Raw genomic sequence first — 19,441 nt, 5'->3', positions numbered from 1 at the left:
CCAATTAGTAGCAAAATCACAGGCCTTCTCTCTATTCTAGATAGGTAGCCCTTGAACCATGGAACATTACAGCATAGGAACAGGCCCGTTCGGCCCTTCTAGTGGTTTTTTTTCTGCCCAGTCCCACTGACCTGCATTCAGTTCACAACCCTCAATAATATCCCCACCTTTTTTTTAAAACGACCTTAGTCCTGACTCCAAACTTGACTGACCATGTCTCACCCACTGAGTTCCCCCAGCTGCTCAATGTTCAAGATTCCAGCATCTCAGAATGGGAGGGGGTTGGGGTGGGTTTATTGTCATGAACAAGTCATGGCATTCAGTGTTTTGCACAACATCACAGTGCAAACATACATATTATAACCATGTTATGACATTACAATAAAAAATAAAAGTAACAGTGTACAAAAAGTAAGGCAGTGTCTTTGGTTCATTGATTATTGAGGAATCTGATGTCCTTGTGCCATTGAGTGCTTGTCTTTAGGCTCCTGTACCTTTTCCCTGATGGTAGCAGAGTGAGGAGGGCATGGACTGGGTGGTGGGGGACTTTGAGGATAGAGGCTGCTTTTTAAAGACACTGCCTCGTGTAGATGTCCTCAACAGAGTGAAGTCTGGTGCCTGTAATGTTGCATGTTGAGTTAGCAACCCTCTGGAGTTTATTCTTGTCCTGAGAGTTGGCCCCTCCATACCAGGCAGTGATGCAACCAGTCAGAATGTCTCCGCGGTACACCTGTAGAAGTTTACAAGAGTCTTTGGTGACATACTGTGAGAAACAGAAGTACCTTCACAGATTTCGCTCGAGACAAAAATTGAGAACAAAGAACATTGATTGTAGAACAGTGCAAAGTTGGGTGTTTCCCCTTACCATGGGAATACACACATATACTGGGACTCACCCAACTTTTATACAGTTAATTTCAGTGCAGAGATACCCCCCCCCCCCCTTAACATTCTTCTGCCTCCTGGATTGGTTTGGCATTTGGTAATTCTGTCTGCGTACTTGCAGTTTCTGTAAACTTGAAAGGCCATGGGGTATCCTGTCTGGATCCCAACATGTCATTGTCCTTATTCATGAATCTGCCTTTGTCCTTATTCACACATCTCAACCCCCCAGGACCTACTATACATGCAGAACTTGCTTAATTCTAATCACTATAAGACCTTTCTTCTATTGTACTTGCGTAACCCTTCCTCACACTCTTATCGGGAATTCATCCCTATTCAGCACTTAACTTCCTCTATCTAGTATTCTTTATTTTATTCATACTAACTTTACTTCCTATAATCTATTATCTCTCACAATCCCCACTTTTTCTTTAGCTACGCTTAGTAAATTCTCAACTGGAAACTTTTTCCCAGTGAGTCAGTAAACGAACTGTAATCTCAGCATCATCAGACGGAGTTTGGGAAACATACATCCTTTGGGTTGTAGCGATCTGACGAAGGATCTGTTGAATTAAACACTGCACACAAGTCATTAGGCAGGGAAGTTTCATGATGGCTAAAGTAATGAGTCCAACTGCTATAAGGGCTGTGAGTATCCACCTCCAGTCACCAGTAAAAAGTTTAACCGCCTGACCATTGTGACCGTTGTCATCAATCGATCTTCCACAAACGCTGCCCTCAGCAGCTAACAAGTAATCGAGAGCCAGGCGGTTTTGATAAGCTGTAGCTTGTATTTGTCGTTGTTCTTCAGCCAATAAATCCAAGGCCATCACTATCTGTTTGATGATAATCTTCAAAACTGCCTGGAGTCTGGTTAAACGGTTTAAATGCCAAACAGCTGTGGTAGTCTGGAGCAGCTTGAGCCATTTACAACTCGAATCGCCCTTATAGTGATTGCCTTTAGCCTTGCCTTTAGCTTTCCCTTTAGCCTTCCGAATGCATTCATGACCCAAAGGATGATTTACAAGATGCCAAGTTGGGGTGGGGGAGCATTTATTGTTACCTAACCTGTGAGTAGCAGCTTGTCTGCGAGTATTAGCATATATATCCCCTTCATCCCTACTCCAGGTATAGCCCTGAGCACTCATCTCTTTAATATCTGTAGAGGCAAGGATGCCAACCCAATCCACTCCCCTAGGGCAGGTTTGTTTCCCTGGTCCATGTTGGGATCCTAAATTAAACCATACGAAATAAGGTTCCCCACTATGATAGACTCTATACTTGTGCCCTGTCTGCATTCTAAAGGTAAACTTGTCCATTCCTCAAAGTAATTATCATCTCTGCTGCCCCTATTCCAGGAGGACTTAATACATTGTGTACAATTGGGTGGTTTCCCAAAAATTGGGAAACAGCAGAAAAACAATACAGCAAATAATAAAAATAACATTACAGCACTTTTTCCTGGTGTAGCGTAACTTTCAGACCAGAAGGATGCGAGACTGCACGCCAGGTGGAGGGTGTGTTATCAACGTCTTCAGTTCGAGGTTTAGCTTGTTTAATGCATTGTATGTGAGTCCACCCCTTTTCTTTTGATCACACTGCAGTGTCTGTAATCAGAAGTACACAATAAGGGCTGTCTCATATCGGTTTTAGTTTATGGTCTTGCCACGCTTTTACATATACCCAATCACCAGGTTTAACAGAATGAATAGGATAGTCCAGGGGTGGGTTTTGAGCTAATAAGTCCTTCTGTCAGAGAAGTAGAAAGTCCCTGTAAATATTTAGATATGTACTAGCCTCAGGGATAGGGGTATAAGTGTGGAATCCCATGTAAGGAAGACCAAACATCATTTCATATGGTGAGACAGCAAGGTCCTTATGAGGAGCTGTGCGAGTCCTAATTAAAGCTAAGGGTAAGCATTTAATCCAGGAGAGGCCAGTTTCCTCATGAAGTCGAGTGAGTTGATCTTTCAGGGTCTGATTCATCTGTTCAACATGGCCTGAACTCTGGGGGGTGTCATGGGGTATGTAACTACCAATCTATTCCCAGAATTTTACACACACCCTGGAGTACCTGAGAGGTAAAATGTGTACCTCGATCTGAGTCAATGGTTTGAATAATGCCATAACGCGGAATAACAGACTCTAGTAATATCCGGATAATAGTGCTAGCATGATCATTAGGGGTCGGGAAAGCCTCAACCCATCGAGTAAAATGATCCACCATCACTAGGAGGTATTTATAAACCGCTATCTTAGGTAATTCCGTGAAGTCAATCTGTAGTTGTTGAAACAGGCGTACGGCTATATCGCAACCTGGCGCATGACTTTCTTATTCACTCGCTGACAGATTGGGCACCCCCGAGTACTTTGCTTGGCTATGGTGTATATTCCCAAGCAATTAAAGGACCGTACAAAAGCATCAACAAGTGCCTGTGTTCCCCAATGTGTCTGCTGGTGGAGCTGATCAATAATTTGATGAGCTAAGGCTTTGTTCAGTACTTGGCATCCCTCTGCTGTCCACCATAACCCATCGGCAATTTGACGCATTCCCTGGTCTTTCATATAAACCTCCTCTTCCCGTGAAAAGATGGGAGTCTTTTGAACCTCATGTGGGGTGGGGAGTAACAGCTGCACGTCTATTTTTTCTGCCTATTTGGCAGCTTCATCTGCCCTTCTGTTCCCCTATGCTTCAGGACTGTCAATAAGTTGATGGCCCTGTACATGAACTACAGCTATCTCCTCAGGTAACATAAGAGCATCTAAGGATTGAACAATTAAGTTTTCATGGATCAACTTTTGTCCTTTCCCAGTTATCATTCCCCGCTCTTTCTAAATCTTTCCAAAGGTGTGCACTACACTAAAAGCATACTTTGAGTCGGTATAGATTGTGCCCACCTTTCCCTCTAAACCCTGGAGAGCTCTGCAGAGGGCATATAATTCACAGGATTGTGCCGACCAATGACCAGGAAGACAACCAGCTTCAATCACAACTCCTTCATTCCCATCCACTATACTATACCCGCTATAACGAATGCCATCAATGCAGCGGAAGATCCATCAATAAACTATCTTTCACCCTCCCGTAAAGGTTCATCACTTAAATCATCTCTAATTTTTGTCTGTAAATCTATCACTTCTAAATATACATGCTCTAAATCATTGGGGACAGTATCAGAATCTGGAGAAACCAAGAAGGCGGCTGGATTCTGTTCTTTGTTCATAATCAGTGTCAAATCATCCCTATCCATGAGAATCGCTTCATATTTTAAAATTCTAGAATCAGTAAGCCACCTTCCAGCACATTGTAAAAGAATGGTGTGGACTATGTGAGGGGTAGGAACTAACATCGGGGCACCAAACGTATTATTTCGTTCTTCTTCGACTAAAATAGCAGTGGCTGCAATTGCTTGCACACATTCTGGCCAACCATGACAAACGGGATCTAAAATTTTTGACAGAAAGGCAACTGGTTGTCTAAAGCCTGCCCTCTCTTGCATTAATACTCCCATGGCCACACCGTCTTTCGCATTGGTATATAGGTCAAATGTCTTATTTAGGTCGGGTAAAGCCAAAACTGGGGCACTAATAAGACGCTGTTTCAGCAAGGTAAAATCTTTAATCTCCTCCTCTGTCCAGACAACAGTTTCACCCCCTAGAGGCGCAAGTTTATTATAAAGAAATTTGACCAGGCTAGAATAGTTCTCAATCCAAATTCGACAGTATCCTACTAAACCAAGGACTTTTCTAAGTTCTCGAGGCGGGATCTGCAGAATACCGTGTGTTCTCTCTGGACTTATCTTCCTAATCCTTTGACTAACCAGATGACCTAAGTATTTAACTTCAGATTGAACAAATTGTAACTTTGCTTTGCTCACTCTAAGACCCTTATTCCCTAGGAAATTCAGAAATTCAACAGTGTATTGTTTAACCACATCATACATTTTTCCCGTGATTAATAAATCATCAACATATTGTATTAATTGACAATTCTCTCCCCGAGGGGCCTCATCTAGTACCTGTTCTAAAATTTGGCCAAACAAATTTGGGGATTCTGTAAAACCCTGGGGAAGGATCGTCCACCGGTATTGATTTTTCCGACCTGTAAAAGGATTCTCCCACTCAAATGCAAACATGTCCCTTCTGTCTATTGCCAATGGACAGGTCCAGAAGGCATCTTTGAGGTCAATTACACTAAACCACTTACTATGGGGATCAATTTTACCCATTATCGTATAGGGGTTAGGTACGACCGGATAACGGGTGAGAATGATTTTGTTTAACTCCCTTAAATCCTGCACTAATCGATAGGTACCGTCTGGTTTTTGGACAGGTAAAATTGGGGTATTAAAAGGTGACATACAAGGTTCGAGTATACTATCTTTCACCAACTGGTTAATTACTGGCTGCAGCCCCTTTCGGCCAGCCATAGGAATTGGGTACTGTTTTCATCTAATTACTTGGTCAGAGTCTTTTAAAGTAACTTGCAGGGGAGGATCATCTAACCCTCCTCTATTGCCTCTTTTTTCCCATACTCTAGGATTTATTAGTTCCTGATCCTCCTCTGTTAGTACATAAAATTGAACCCCGATACCTGATCCCTGTGATCTGGTACCGATAGCCAATTGGTCTTGTACATCTCATCCCAACAGGCAAACTCCAGCTTGGGGAACTAGTAAAATATCCTCTGTTATTATCTTTTCTCCCATTTGTATCCATACATTCTTTAGTATAGGGACCGTAAAATATCTTCCTCCCACTCCCGAAACCAGCACTGTCCCTTCTGTTTTAACACCCTCGGGCCATTGTAAAATACTAGACTGGGCTGCCCCAGAATCTACGAGAAAAGTCATCTCGTCACCGTGGGGTCTTATGCTTAAATTTACTAATGGTTGTCCGTGCAGCCCCACGGCGTGTATTGACTGAGAATCGTGACCCCCCCTATTCATAATCTGCCTCCATAAATGAATAAGATCGTGTCTCCCTGGCACGCATTGGGCATTCCCTCTTAAACTGTCCCTCCTTTTTACAATAATAGCAAATTAATGCTCCTGTTTCCCAATTTCTACCAGGGTCTCCACGGGGTCCCGGGGATGGTCGTCGTCCTCGGAATTCTCCTCTACCCCTGCCTCTGCTCTGGTCTCTACTTCCCCACTCCTGGCGCTCCTCCCAACGTCCAGGAGCTGGCACACAGCTCCTAACATTTCCCTGCTGTCCCTCCACGACTTCCTTGACTGCCTGCATCCAAATCTTAGCGTATCCTTTCTGTTTATCTTCAGACCTCTGGATGTATGCCCTTTGTGCAATCTGTAAAAGCTGTGTTATTCCCTGTTCATACCAATTCTCTGTCTTTTGTCATTTCTTCCTGATATCTGGGGCTGAATTAGTAACAAAGCCCGTCAATACCAACTGTTCACCTGCTGGGGATCCTATATCCAACACCCATATTGCTTTATGGCCGCACGTAATCTATTCAGAAATGTGGAGGGGGTCTCCTCGGGACCTTGGGGAACCTCAAATGCCTTCTTAAAGTTCTATCCTTTTGGAACAGACTCCTTTATTCCTTTAATTAGATTAACCCTGTACTCATCCATTCGCGTGCAACCATCATTAGTAGTCTTATCACAATTTGGGTTTGCTAGGGGAAATTTAGCTTCTCCAGGTATCGCCTCTGGTCCCCCTTGGTGTTCCCTATCCCAGACTCTAATCCCTGGCTGGTAAATCATTCCACACTCATCCAAAGTAAACAGAGTCTTAAAGATAGACATTAATTCATATTAGGTCCCAAAAAATGATCTAATTGTTCCGCACATCCCTTAGGGTCTTCTATCAGAGAGGTCATTTCCTTCTTAAAATTGCGCACCTCCATACTGGTCAGAGGCACATTTACGAATCCGAGACCCCACCACATCCCCTCACAAGGGAACCTCTCTTAATGGTCTCATCCAGTTCTGAATGACCCTCATAATCAAAGTCTCCTCCCTCTCGTGTCAAGTGAGGCGGTAATCTTGTACTCTGTGAGAGGGTCACCATACCACTCCTACTTTCTTTTTCTTTCTCTAACTGTGGAGGAAGAGAGAAAGGTGAAAAAGGGTAAAGCGTAACTGAGAGGGGGGAGATAGGAGCTGGCACAGGGGGAACATAAGGTGGAGGAAGGGAATGTAACACATCCCATCCTTGTGTTTCAGGGGCAGAAGGTACCTCATCCTTCTTGTTCTTGCATTCCTTTTCGCTCAAAATCATTTGATCAAACGATCCACTGAGCCAACAGGCTGCATATTCTCTGCTCTCGGTATTACCTCCTTGATTTTGGTCGAGCCAGATGTTCAATGCCAGACACATCCAGTCCTCGTCGGATCCGAACTTTGGCCAATATACCGAACTTCCTTTTATCGGATACTTAATAACCCATTCCTGATAGCAATACCTGACCATGGTCTGTTTATCCTTCCCACGGGTTTTCCCCGCACCCCAATCAGATAACATTAATCCTAACGGACTATGTTTAGGTATCTGATCTTCCCGTCCTTCTCCAGGACTGTTTCCCTTGCTACTTACTCCTCCCATACTTGCAGGTAAATAAATTCCTCTTACCGGGGTCCAGTAGCTATTCCTAGCACGCTTTCTTAACGTCCTCCTGTCTTTTGTTCTCAATGCCTCCTCTCGGATATCACTCGCTTCGTCCACTGACCATTCACCCTTCATCCGGGAGTCCAGCTGAATCAGCCGGGGTGCACCTACCCCCGTCGTCGGGCACTCTGTCAGTGGAGGGAGTGCGATCCCGGACGAGTCCCCATTTGTGAGAAACAGAAGTACCTTCACAGATTTCGCTCGAGACAAAAATTGAGAACAAAGAACATTTATTGTACAACAGTGCAAATTTGAGTGCTTCCCCTTACCATGGGAATACACACATATACTGGGGCTCACCCAACTTTTATACAGTTCATTTCAGTGAAGAGATAACACCCACCCCCCCCACCTTAACATTCTTCTGCCTCCTGGATTGGTTTGGCATTTGGTAATTCTGTCTGTGTGCAGTTTCTGTAAACTTGAAAGACCATGGTATCCTGTCTGGGTCCCATCATGTCATTGTCCTTATTCACACATCTCAACCCCCAGGACTTACTAATTCCCTATATGCAGAACTTGCTAATTTATCACTATAAGACCTTTCTTCTATTGTACTTGCGTAACCCTTCCTCACACTCTTATCGGAATTCATCCCTATTCAGCACTTACTTAACTTCCTCTAGTCTAGTCTATTATTATTTATTTTATTCATACTAACTTTACTTCCTATAATCTATTATCTCTCACAATACCAAATCTCCTCAGACACTCACAAAGTATAGAAACTGATGAGCCTTCTTCAGGATTACATCAACACACAGGGTCCAGGATCTCCACCATTGGTGTTTCTCCTGGTGAATACTGTTTCATCCGACATTGCCAGGGCCCAACTGATCCCTAACTTTTAAAGCATTCATTGGCTCACACAATTCCTACATCTCAACTTTAGTAGTTCTACAATGACTGTGAAGTGTTTTAGGAAGTGTAGAACAGAATGTGATAGGCACTATATAAATTCAAGTTTGTCTTTTGGAGCAGGGTAGCTCAGAGCAAAGTGAATGAGAGGCTGGAGTTGGTTAGGTGGGGAGAGAATGAGACTGGGTCCAGCTTTGGTGCAGGGAAATTGGGAGAGTCTGTGCTGCACATGTCGAAGAGGTGAAGTTTGAGGAAAAGAAATTGGCTACAAGAAGTTAAACAAGGAAGTCTGCATTTGCTGTGATTGTAGTTTCACGCATTCTTCACAGCAGAGATACACAACCAATGTTTCCAGCCTGAGCCCTTCGACAAGGTTACAAAGGTGATTTTAAATGTCCTCCCTCCTCTCCTTTTGCTTACTGAAGGATGACTCTCAATGAGATGAGCATCTAGGCCTGGACCAAGGTGACATGCTGGTTGGTTTGGCCCTTATTGCTGGGCCTCACCTCCATAAAGGTCACCGGCATCACCGGATTAATGTCTCTTCCTTTGCCAGTTGTCAGACCCTGAACAAACCTCTCACTAAGAAAAGAACAATATCTATGACCTCATCCTGCTCTCTGTTTTTAACTGCTGTACTATGTATGGATTGACAAGCTGTGCTTCTCAACCAAACACAACACTTCATATCAACCCATACACAGTAGAGCAGTTAAAAACACAGCACAGTCCACTTTATTACAATATACAGTTGGCACATGCACAGTGAGTTTGCATTTTGAGTTCGGTTAGTACGTGCCTGAGATGAAAGGGCTCGAATTCAAGATCATCAGGGTGCTTGTTTCTCGTGCATGTGCCAACCGAATTCCAATGCACAAACCCACCGTGCATGCACCAATTGAACTCCAACACACAAATCCACCGCGCAAACTCTCATTGAACTCCAATACATAAACCCACTGTGCATGCACCAACTGAACTCCAATACACAAACCCACTGCACGTGCACTAACCAAACTCCAATTCACAAACCCACCACGCATGCACCGACCGAACTCCAATACCCAAACCTACCATGTATGTGCCACTGAAGTCTCACGCATGTGCACAGGGATCAAGATGGCCACGACCAACCCCGAGACCCTGACTAACAAGGTAAGTATGCACATTTTGGCTGTTACACACCCTGTGTCCCTGTTGTAGTTTGTCACATACAGCATAAATCATGTAAATCTTATATCTTTTCTTTTGTATTTTTTAAAAATTTGGTCGTATGATGCAGATGGATATAGTCCTGTACCTGAATTACAGTGGAATATAATTCTAACTTAAGTGGATTTGGGAGCCACGGTTCCCTGGAGCAGAGAGGACGGAGGTAGGTTGGGGAGCCTGTGGCAAAGCTGAATTTATTCTTGCATTAGCTGGCAGGAGCGTCGTACATGGAGATCCACTATGCTGGAGGTGGGATTCACTTCACTGTGGAACATACCAGGAAGGCCTCAGAGGAGGAGCTGTTTGACAGCTTGAAGCAGCGACTGCTGTGTATGCTGAGAGCAGGGACCACTCTGGTTGAGTGCAAAAGTGGATATGGCCTGAATCTGGACACTGAGGCCAAAATGCTTCGGGTGATCGAACAAGCTCGAAGGGAGCTCTGCATCGGCATCTCCTCCACTTACTGTGGTGCTCATTCCATCCCCAGGTAACATCCCCATTTACTAGTTCACCTTATTCCCTGTGTGTGGTTAATCTGCAGGCACTTCAGAGCAGTCCCGAGTTCCCAGTGAGGAGCCTGGATGTGAGTGATAATGGGTGAATTTGCAGATGATCGTGAAGATTGATGGTGGTGAGGAGGATAATCTTTAGCTGCAGATTGATACCATTTGGCTGGTTTGATGAGTGCAGCTTTTCAGCTGTGAAGTGAGACAGGCAGGATTTCTTCGAGTTGGACGAGGCTGAGGAGGATTTATAGAGGTGTACAAAAATATGAGGATCAGGGTATTGTGGATAATGAAAACCATTTCCCATTAGTGCAGGTATTAAGCAAGGCAGGGAAGGAGACCAGAGGGTGTTTGGAAACCTACAATGTTGTGCCATCCAAGATATAACTACCCCCCCCCCCCACCCCAGAAAAGCTAGAATTCACTGCCTTAGAGAGTGCTGGAATATTTATGTCAATGAGCAGCTGAACGGCCAACACACCGGTCGGTATTGCAAGGTGGAAAGTGGGGTTGGAATTGGAGCTGATCATTCTTGATGGGTCAGCACTTCTGTGGCAGCCAACAAGCATGTCGATAACAATCTGGAGAATTCTTCCAAAGTTTCAATTAACATCACCGACAAGGATTCGCTAATCATTTATTTTGCTGGGGACATGTACGTTGACAGCTAGATCACATTTATTAAAAAAAAACAATTGCACTTCAAATTCAATTGATTGTTTTGCTTTGGTCCATCCCAACTTTGTCAAAGAGGCAATAAAGCACAACCCGTCCAAAAGAGGAACTCTTACCTCATGGTACCTCTGCTAGTGTTTTGGTTTGTCCCAATTTCTGCTGTTGCTAGAGTTTGGTAATATTTTCCCTTCAAATCCCTTTTTTGCAAGTTACTGTTAAATTTGCTTCTACTAACTCTGCTTGCCGTGTAAACAGGTTCCCTGCATCTGAAACTCGGTCTCCTCTTTCACACATAGTGAAAGCTTTCATGAATTTGAGAAAATCACCGAGCTTTCCACAAAACATCTCTTGTTTGACCTAGATATCCATTCTAAGGTGTAGTCTATCACCTGGAAGCAGCATCCCAGACCTTCTTTAAAGATAAGGATGTCCTCTTTGCTTTTGACACTCTAACTCTGTAATAACACCCTGACTTTTAGCAGCCTTCTTAACTTGGAGCCAACTTGGGGAAGCAAGCCCAACCTACCCACACCCACCAAAATGACCTACCCACATGAGTGCCACCTGCCCGCCTGCTTTTGCCTCATACCCAGCAAGCCCATCCTATCCAAGCATCTGTTCAAACGTTTCTTAAATATTGCAACAGAATTGGCCTCAACCACCTCCTCCTCCAGCAAACAGTTCTATTCACCCACCTGTGTCAACAAAAATTACCCCGCAGGTTCCTGTTAGATCTCTCCCTTCTCAACTTAAACCCATGTCTTTTGGTTACTAATTTCTGCATCATGTAATCTATTCCTCTCATTTTTAATGTCGAGGATGGAGCACAGTCGAAGGCCTTTTTGGCCCAGGAAATCCGTGCTGGCAATTACACCCAATTAACCTTCCAACCTTCCGCAGTACCCAGGGTCACAGGGAGAACATGCAAACTCCTTATAGACAATGCTAGATCCAAACTCGCAATCCGCCACAGTAACCGTGCCACCCTGATTTTGTCCTCCTATGCGAGATCATCCCTCATCCTCCTGCACTCCCAAGGAATAAAGCTCCAGCCTGCTCAGCCTCTCCCTGCAGCTCAGCCCCCCCCCCCCCCCACCCCCCGAGTCCTGGCAACATCCTCATTAATCTCATCTGCAGCCTCACCAGCTCAACAATCTTATCTGCAGCACAGTGACCAAATCTGAACACCGTTCGCCAAATGGGGCTTCACCAATGGCTTATAAAACCCCAAAATTTCCTCCCATCTTCATCTGACAGATGAAGGCCAATGGGCCAAAAGCCTTTTTGACCACCTGTGGTCTTTCACTTTCACTGCTCCAGGTGCCTGTACTCCTAGATCCCTCTGCTCTACAACACTCCCCAAATCCCTACCAGGCCTACCTGGACCTGCTACCTTCCTATAACCCCAAATAATTTGGTTCCTGACCAGCAAACATGATTGAAGCTGTCTTCCATTTTTCTTGCCCATTTTCCAATGACACTGCATCCTAATGTGCTTCTCATTTGACCAGTCTGTGTCTATCTGAAGCCAGTTTAATACTTAACACATTTCTGATTAATGTTGTCATCAGCAAGACAAATGGCATCATGAAACTTCTGCCCTTTATCCTTGATAGGCTATTAATATTTATCAAAGAGCAATTTGAGATTTTTTTGCAAATATTTATTCTTTGACAGAATTTTGAAACATCTCAAAGCTACACCTAATGGAATATTTCATAAGCAAAACCTTGAACTGCAGCATTCAGAATCAAGTTGTTTTAAAAGTTTCTTTCTTATGGCAGAGGGAAGACGATGGACGAGGCAGTGGATGGGATCATCAATGTTCAGCTACCCAAACTGAGGGCGATGATGGCAGCCGGTGAATTCCAAATTGATAATATCGATTGTTTCTGTGAAAAAGGAGTCTTTGACCTTGAGGCCACCAGAACTATTTTACAGGCCGGGAAGGAGCTAAATCTCCAGATTAATTTTCATGGTGATGAACTTTATCCCATGCATGCAGCAGAGGTAAGTTTGGGAGTCATTAATAAAGCAAATCAATACAGAGCAATGTTATTTACATTGCAAAGCCAATGACATTTTGTGAAAAAGCATTTCAATTGATTCGTTGCTGTAACAAATCAAAGCAAACCAAAAGAAGTCATGTAATGGTTCACATCAAGGGAGTGTCAAATGCCCCAGGCCATCCTGTAAGGTAAATAAAATGGAACTAAAACCCTCAAGGAAAGGCTCAGGCCTGAAACATCGGCAATATATCTTTGTATTTTTGAACGCTGACGTTCCTCCAGCATCTCTGTGCTTTTTGTCGACACTGAGCCCCTAAGGAGAAATCTGCCCCATTTGAATTCAGTCAGGGATATAAGATTTGGGGATCAACTTAATGAAGGAGAAAGTGGTGAGAAGCAGGTGTTGAGAGAAGGAGAGGGATAGGGTTTAAGGAACAATGTCATGGTGGCACTTGCAAAAATAAAAGACCGAAGGAAGATACAGATGAGCAAGTTGAAGGAGAATACTGTACATGCTGGTAGACTTTTGTTCAAATGTTGATGAGACCCTCTGATAACTTCATGGTTGGGTCATGGTGCTGTGGTTGTCAGTGTACAGCTTTATTTACATCACCTCTCACAACACATCTCTCTCATTAAATAGCTTGGGGCTGAACTTGGTGCTGTCGCTATAAGCCACCTGGAGGAAGTGAGTGATGCTGGAATTGCTGCCATGGCAACTGCAAAATCATGTGCTGTACTTCTCCCAACCACTGCGTACATTCTGAGGTATGGTATTGTATGTGGGACTGGTGTGGTACACGGGCATTTGTTGTTCATGGAACGTATGCTGTACATGGTGCTTGTACTGTACATGAAACTTGTGCTGTACATGGAGTGTGTACTGTACATGGAACCTGTGGTGTCCATGGGCTTGTACTGTACATGGAATGTGTGCTGTACATGGGGCTTGTACCTTGCATGGAACCTGTGGTGTACATGCTCGTAAAACTGCCCAGAATTTCCCTGCTGCATAACCTTCTATTTTACTCTGTTCCATGTACCAATCTAATGGTCTCTTAAAAGATCATTTTGTACATAGCTGCCTCCACCACTGTTGCCAGCAGCGCATTCCATTCACCTATCACTAGACACTTTCAAAATGCAGCACCTGGGTAGGACTCCTGGGACCTGGGTGAGATGATTGGGTCATGTGGGCCTCCTGCACCTTTCAAACAGCAGCCTAACCTACCTGTTAAATCACCAACCCAGCAATTTAAGGGAGATCTTGCCCTTATGATAACGTGGTGAGTGACATGTCATGCAGACCCAGGGAATCCCCTGTTCCTGGTGTTCTTCCTATTTAAAGTTCCAGAGTAACCGGGTGGGCCATTTCCCCTTTCAAATCAATGGAGGAGGACACCTGGGTAAGTTCCCTGGCCACCTCCTAGGTAGGTCTGGGACCTGAGTGGATTTTGACCTAGTTAACCCCATTTTACAAGGTTAAGTGAAAGGGTCTAATTCTCTCTGTGTGAAGAACCTATCTTTTGCCTCCCTCCATGCACCCTCTAGTTTTAGCCATTTCAGCCCTGCGAAATTAGGCTGAAAAAATCCAATAAGGAACCGTTTTTGTTCAATCCAAGGAGAGGATATTGAATGACTGCCAAACAGTGTAAATGCATGAAGGGAGGGTTAGATAAAGAAGTGATAGATGAAAGGCTGGTTGATTTTCAGGGTGAGTGGGCCTCATGATGAGTAGAAATGCAAGCATTCTCCTGTCTAAGGAAATAGACAAAGTCCAAGCATAACTTCTTTGCTTGTATATTCTATTAAAGAAACATTTTTTTTCTCAACTGCTGTCTCTTCCCCGCCGACTCTCTGTAAAAGGTTTTTGTGATAAGTATATGCAGGGGAAGGTGTTAAGAAAAGATTGTATCTTTTCGGGACAATGCACAGACTATACAAAGAGTTTATGAGAGAACTTTGTCCATTTGATGGATTAAGCGGCTCCCACAAACTCCTGAGCTGCTGAGATCCTGTGAGAGGAGTTGGACGTGCTCCATGGATCACTAAGATGGAGTTCACTTAACCATAACCTGGCACTATTTACACGAGACAATCATTCACTACAAGTGAATCAGTGTTGCTTTTATAAAGGCCGCATGAATTATAGGTGAACCATTTAGTCAATATTCATTCTAATGGTAAACATGTTTTGCTAACCCTGGCCATTATCAAGCTGTTGTTATTTGAATTGCTCACAGCATTTATGAGGTTAGGTTACAAAGTGCAGTCTTCTGGTCTGGGTGAAGCTCATTGACCTTCCTTCATGTATGGAAATATGTTCTAAGGCCAGTGGTAAACATTCATGGTACGTGGGGCTGTTGGGAACCTGACCCCCGGTAGATACAGGTGCCTTAAGCATGTGACCTGCTGTAGTTCAAGCTCCGGCGATGACCTGGAACCTCCCCGCTGTCGGACTCTGGCTTTACCCTACCCTCAATTTAGTCTATATGTCGTCTGAGTCCAGCGTGCTCGTTGAATGAAGTGATAGGAGAAGGTATTCAGTTCAACAATCAGTTTATCACACAGCACAAGAATAAAGCTTAACAGAGCTCAGGTTCAGTCGTTAGTTCATAGGTCACCTGCTCAGTGAGCTATTCCCCAAGATTGACTCCTACTGTCCAGTCTCTTCTGTTTATATAGATCAACATTATTACACTGAACAAAAGTTGGCTTTCTTTCCTAGATTCCTTGCATAAGATTTATCTCAAGCAATTTCCTGCTCTGCACTTATCTAGGGTGTAGACCTCCCATCTTAATCCTCAAGGCCAGAACATCCTGTTGGCTTGATCAGAAATCAATTCATACCCCATATATTTCTAATTATTTCTTTGTTCTCATCTGGCCATAGTCTTCTGTTCTACTCAACACCTCCTTATGCCTTCGCCTTGCTACTGAATTGGTTTATACATTTTATTTATCTCTGACATTCTCAGTCATGGTACTCTTTGTTCTCGTCTGGCCATAGTCTTCTGTTCTACTCAACACCTCCTTATGCCTTCGCCTTGCTACTGAATTGGTTTATACATTTTATTTATCTCTGACATTCTCAGTCATGGTACTCTGTTCTCGTCTGGCCATAGTCTTCTGTTCTACTCAACACCTCCTCATGTCTTAGCATTTCTCCTAGATTGGTTCATACATTTTCTCTCTTTTGTGTTTGGAGACAGCAAATTCTGCATGTACTATACTCAGCCAACTTTGCTACATACTGTGGCTGTTACTTAATTGCATTCCTATTTCCCTTAAACAGTATAATTGAAGTAAATAGTAAATTGTTACATAGTACTGGATTAATGAATACATAATGAATAGTACATAGTACATAGGCATATTTTCTATGATTACTTAACCCCTTGGTTCCAACACCGCCACGCCTCAGCACCGCCTGCTCCCCACTCCCAACCCAACTTCACCGGTCTACAGCAGCTCTCATGTTTTGTGCCTTGCCTTTCTCAATTACACTGGCAATTAAGTCCTATGTCAAGCAGCAGGAAGAAGGAACCCACCGCCACATTGCTCCACAGCTCTTCCCAGCCTCCCTCAATGCCCCCCTCCCCACCCCCGATCATTTAAAGTGAGAGGAGAGGCAGCACAATTGGCCTGCTAGGCTCTGAAAAATGGCTGACGTGAGTTCTTCTGCAGAGAGCACTGGAACAATGCTTGGTTATTAGCTCTGCCTGTTTATCATGAAGCTCATCTGCTTCCCCGAAGAGGGCCCTGTTACTGACTCAGTTCCTGGAATCCATTCCTTACAGATGAGCCTGCGTGGCTGGGCTTGTGCAGAGTTCATTTTCTAATCCCCATATCATGCAAAAGGCAAGATACCTCTTTCCATGATCTCTTGTTTTCAATACCATTGTTATTCTGTATAAAATACCCTTTTTTTTCTCTGTCCACAGCCCAACCATAATGTCCCACCCACAAGTCCCATCTGCCTGTAATTGGTCCATATCCCTCAAACCCCATCCATGTCTATTTTTTCTTAAACATGCCCCAATCACCTCCCCCGGCAGCTCGTTCCATACGCTCACCACCCCATTGTAATGGGCGTTCCAAACGCCCATTACAATGTAGCGAGCGGGATATGAGGGAGTGAACAGACTGGAGACTCAGACTGTCGGCTTTGAGGTCGCAGCAGGAATGTTTATTTAAACGTTGCGCATTGGCTTTTCAGCTGATGCAGCTGGACCCGTACGCTCTGCTGCAAGCACACATGCCAACTTCCATCGTGGAGCAGAAGAGATGGGAACGCATCATCATCTCTGCCGCGACTGCCCTGCTGACAGCACGTAACAAATGCCACTAGATCCTGATAAACTTCTCCCTCTCATCTTGAACTGATTTCCTTTGGTTACTGATTCCCCTACTCTGGGCAAAGGAATCTCTGCGCTCATCCGATGTGCTCCCCTTGTCACAGGCATGGGGTTCAGACACGAATCGTTTCCATAATGGCAGCCGACCACACGTTCCGGGGGGGGTTCATGCTAAGTTGGCCCTGGACCTTCCTCCACCTCAGGCACGAAGTCCATGAACCAAGTAACGTGTCGGGGGTGGGGGCATCATGACGTCATGTCCTGCTTCAGGACAGCAGGTCCGGAAGTGACACAAAATTTGGCCGGAGCAAGATTTGAACAGATTTTCCGGCTCATCTCAAGCTGAGCCAGGCGTTTCCTTCCGAAGCTCTGCCGTCAGCAGAATTGCACCTCTCCTGATTATGTCTATTTCTTCCACAATTCCCTCCTTGTGGATCCGGAGATCAACACCTTATTGAATCATAGTTTCCTTTTCCTCCTCTTTCCGTTGAGCACTTTCTGACACCTTCAGCAACCTGTACTGAACCTTTCTTGCAGTCTTCTCTACCTGCCGAATCAATCGTTTTACTCTTATCCACACGAATATGATCAGGAATAATAGTAGTAAAAAGGCGGCAAACATAAGAACAACAGGGTCCCAAACCAAATTGATCATCCGACTGGCTTTGGGGGACCAGCCCTTAAAAATATCCCACCAGCAATGGATCTGATCTGGTTGATCTGATCTGCGACCCGGATCAACTGTCCCTCCTTATAGGTTAAGTCGACTCGGGTTTGACTTATGGTTTGTCCTAATTTTCCCATCAGGTGGGTGATTTGCTCATTTTCTTTAATCAGTCTATAACGGTATCGTTAAAAAGGGGAGTGAGGAATTGCTGGCAGTGGGCAATGCGATAATCTTCTACCTGCCTCCAGGTTCCCAATACAATCCACCCCTCGGAAGTCACACCACTCGCCAATCATGAGACAGTAACTACAAGTCAAAGCATGTAAAAAAAATACTGATCAAGTGGGTCAATATATTCTCTAGTGGCGTCCAAATGCTGGATAAGGCACATAGTCAAATTCAATGACACCTCACCAGCCCCCGCATCCCTGACCAAACAGGGTTGTTGTGTTACCAATGGGGAGGGTGCTGTGGGAGCTGCTCCCCAGTGTCAGAGGGGGGGATAGAAAAAGGAATTTGTTTGGCCACCAACTCCTACGCCTGGGTTCTCTGACTTAGCTGGCAAATGCGAGCACCCTTACCACTAATGTCTGTGAGCAGGCAGTGCAAGGTCATCCATCAGGTGCCAGAACCCTCTCTTTGCTTGCTCATCTCACACCTTGGCCTCAATGCTTGGGCACTCCTCAGGCACAGAGCCCAGATGCTTGTCACCATGCTACCCCATGGTGAGGCTAGCAGGTATACATCTGGGATGTACCTGGGGCGCTTGCTGTTCTGGGCTGACGTTTGAGACCAGGATGCCGTTCCTTCTCACTTTCTCCTTCAACGGGTGCCCCAAGTGCCTGTGTTGGATCCCTGTAACGATAGTCAGGATGAGTTAGGACAGAAAATTAGCCAATTTAGTGTTTTTAAATAAAGGTTCCATAGCCCCCACCCCATGAGGTGTTTTTTCTGTTAATGGGAGTTTCTGGGTGATGCTGTCATTGCAAAACAAAATATCAAATTCAACGTTTCCTACCATGGTCTGATCATTGACTGGTCAGCTCATAAACTGTAACTTTACATCCACATTGCGATTATGTATCAAAAATTTCAGTTTCTCTGAGGGTGCTTAGAGACATTATGCATTGTAAAATCCACAGCTAAACATGCAATTTTTTAAAAGTTAAAGGCAGGGGTGTCAAACTCAAATTCACGGAGGGCCAAAATTAAAAACTTGGACTAAGTCGAGGGCCGAACTAAATATTTATTGAAAATTTTCAACAACATCTGCATGTTTTCTCTTCTTTCAACATATGTAATGTTAAACTTTTTCTTATTAAAATAAATGTTTAATAATAGTTTTGGATAAACTCTTTCCAGAAGCATTATCAAATGAGAAATAAAATATTCAATAAATAATATTTCTCTATAGAGGATTTGTCAAATGTTGCTAGTGTGCTGTCGAATTGTAAAATCTGAGGGCTATTGAGAATGAGGGAGAATAACATGATTCCTGAAACAATCAAATGGGTGACTGATTGTGGGCATGAACTCTAGCAGGGTTATTTGCCATGCCCTTTTTCCATTGGTACAGATATCCTTTGATTGACACACTTTTCAAGTTTTATGCCTAATGAGCTTGTATCCAGGTGCAGGACC

The 19,441-nt window shown here is 44.2% G+C and overlaps 1 protein-coding gene and 1 long non-coding RNA gene across 2 annotated transcripts in view; one reads left to right on the top strand and one right to left on the bottom strand.

Annotated features, from left to right (window-relative positions):
• The window catches only part of amdhd1 (amidohydrolase domain containing 1), a 33,161-nt gene that overhangs the window by 998 nt on the left and 12,722 nt on the right, over positions 1-19,441 (top strand). The window contains exons 4-6 of the mRNA XM_069909460.1: positions 9,795-10,072; positions 12,551-12,776; positions 13,419-13,543. Of these exons, the coding sequence (XP_069765561.1) occupies positions 9,795-10,072; positions 12,551-12,776; positions 13,419-13,543 (629 nt within the window). The remainder of the gene's footprint in view (positions 1-9,794; positions 10,073-12,550; positions 12,777-13,418; positions 13,544-19,441) is intronic.
• LOC138748765 (uncharacterized) lies at positions 266-10,466 on the bottom strand. The gene is made up of 3 exons (XR_011348241.1): positions 7,480-10,466; positions 2,336-2,492; positions 266-730 (listed from the first exon to the last, which is right to left on the bottom strand). It is a non-coding gene; the product is annotated as an uncharacterized lncRNA (long non-coding RNA).

The sequence above is a fragment of the Narcine bancroftii genome, chromosome 13, assembly GCF_036971445.1.
Source record: "Narcine bancroftii isolate sNarBan1 chromosome 13, sNarBan1.hap1, whole genome shotgun sequence".
NCBI classification, from domain to species: Eukaryota; Metazoa; Chordata; class Chondrichthyes; order Torpediniformes; family Narcinidae; genus Narcine; species Narcine bancroftii.
The sequence above is the reverse complement of the archived record's forward strand: the minus strand, read 5'-3'. Positions and strand labels throughout refer to the sequence as shown.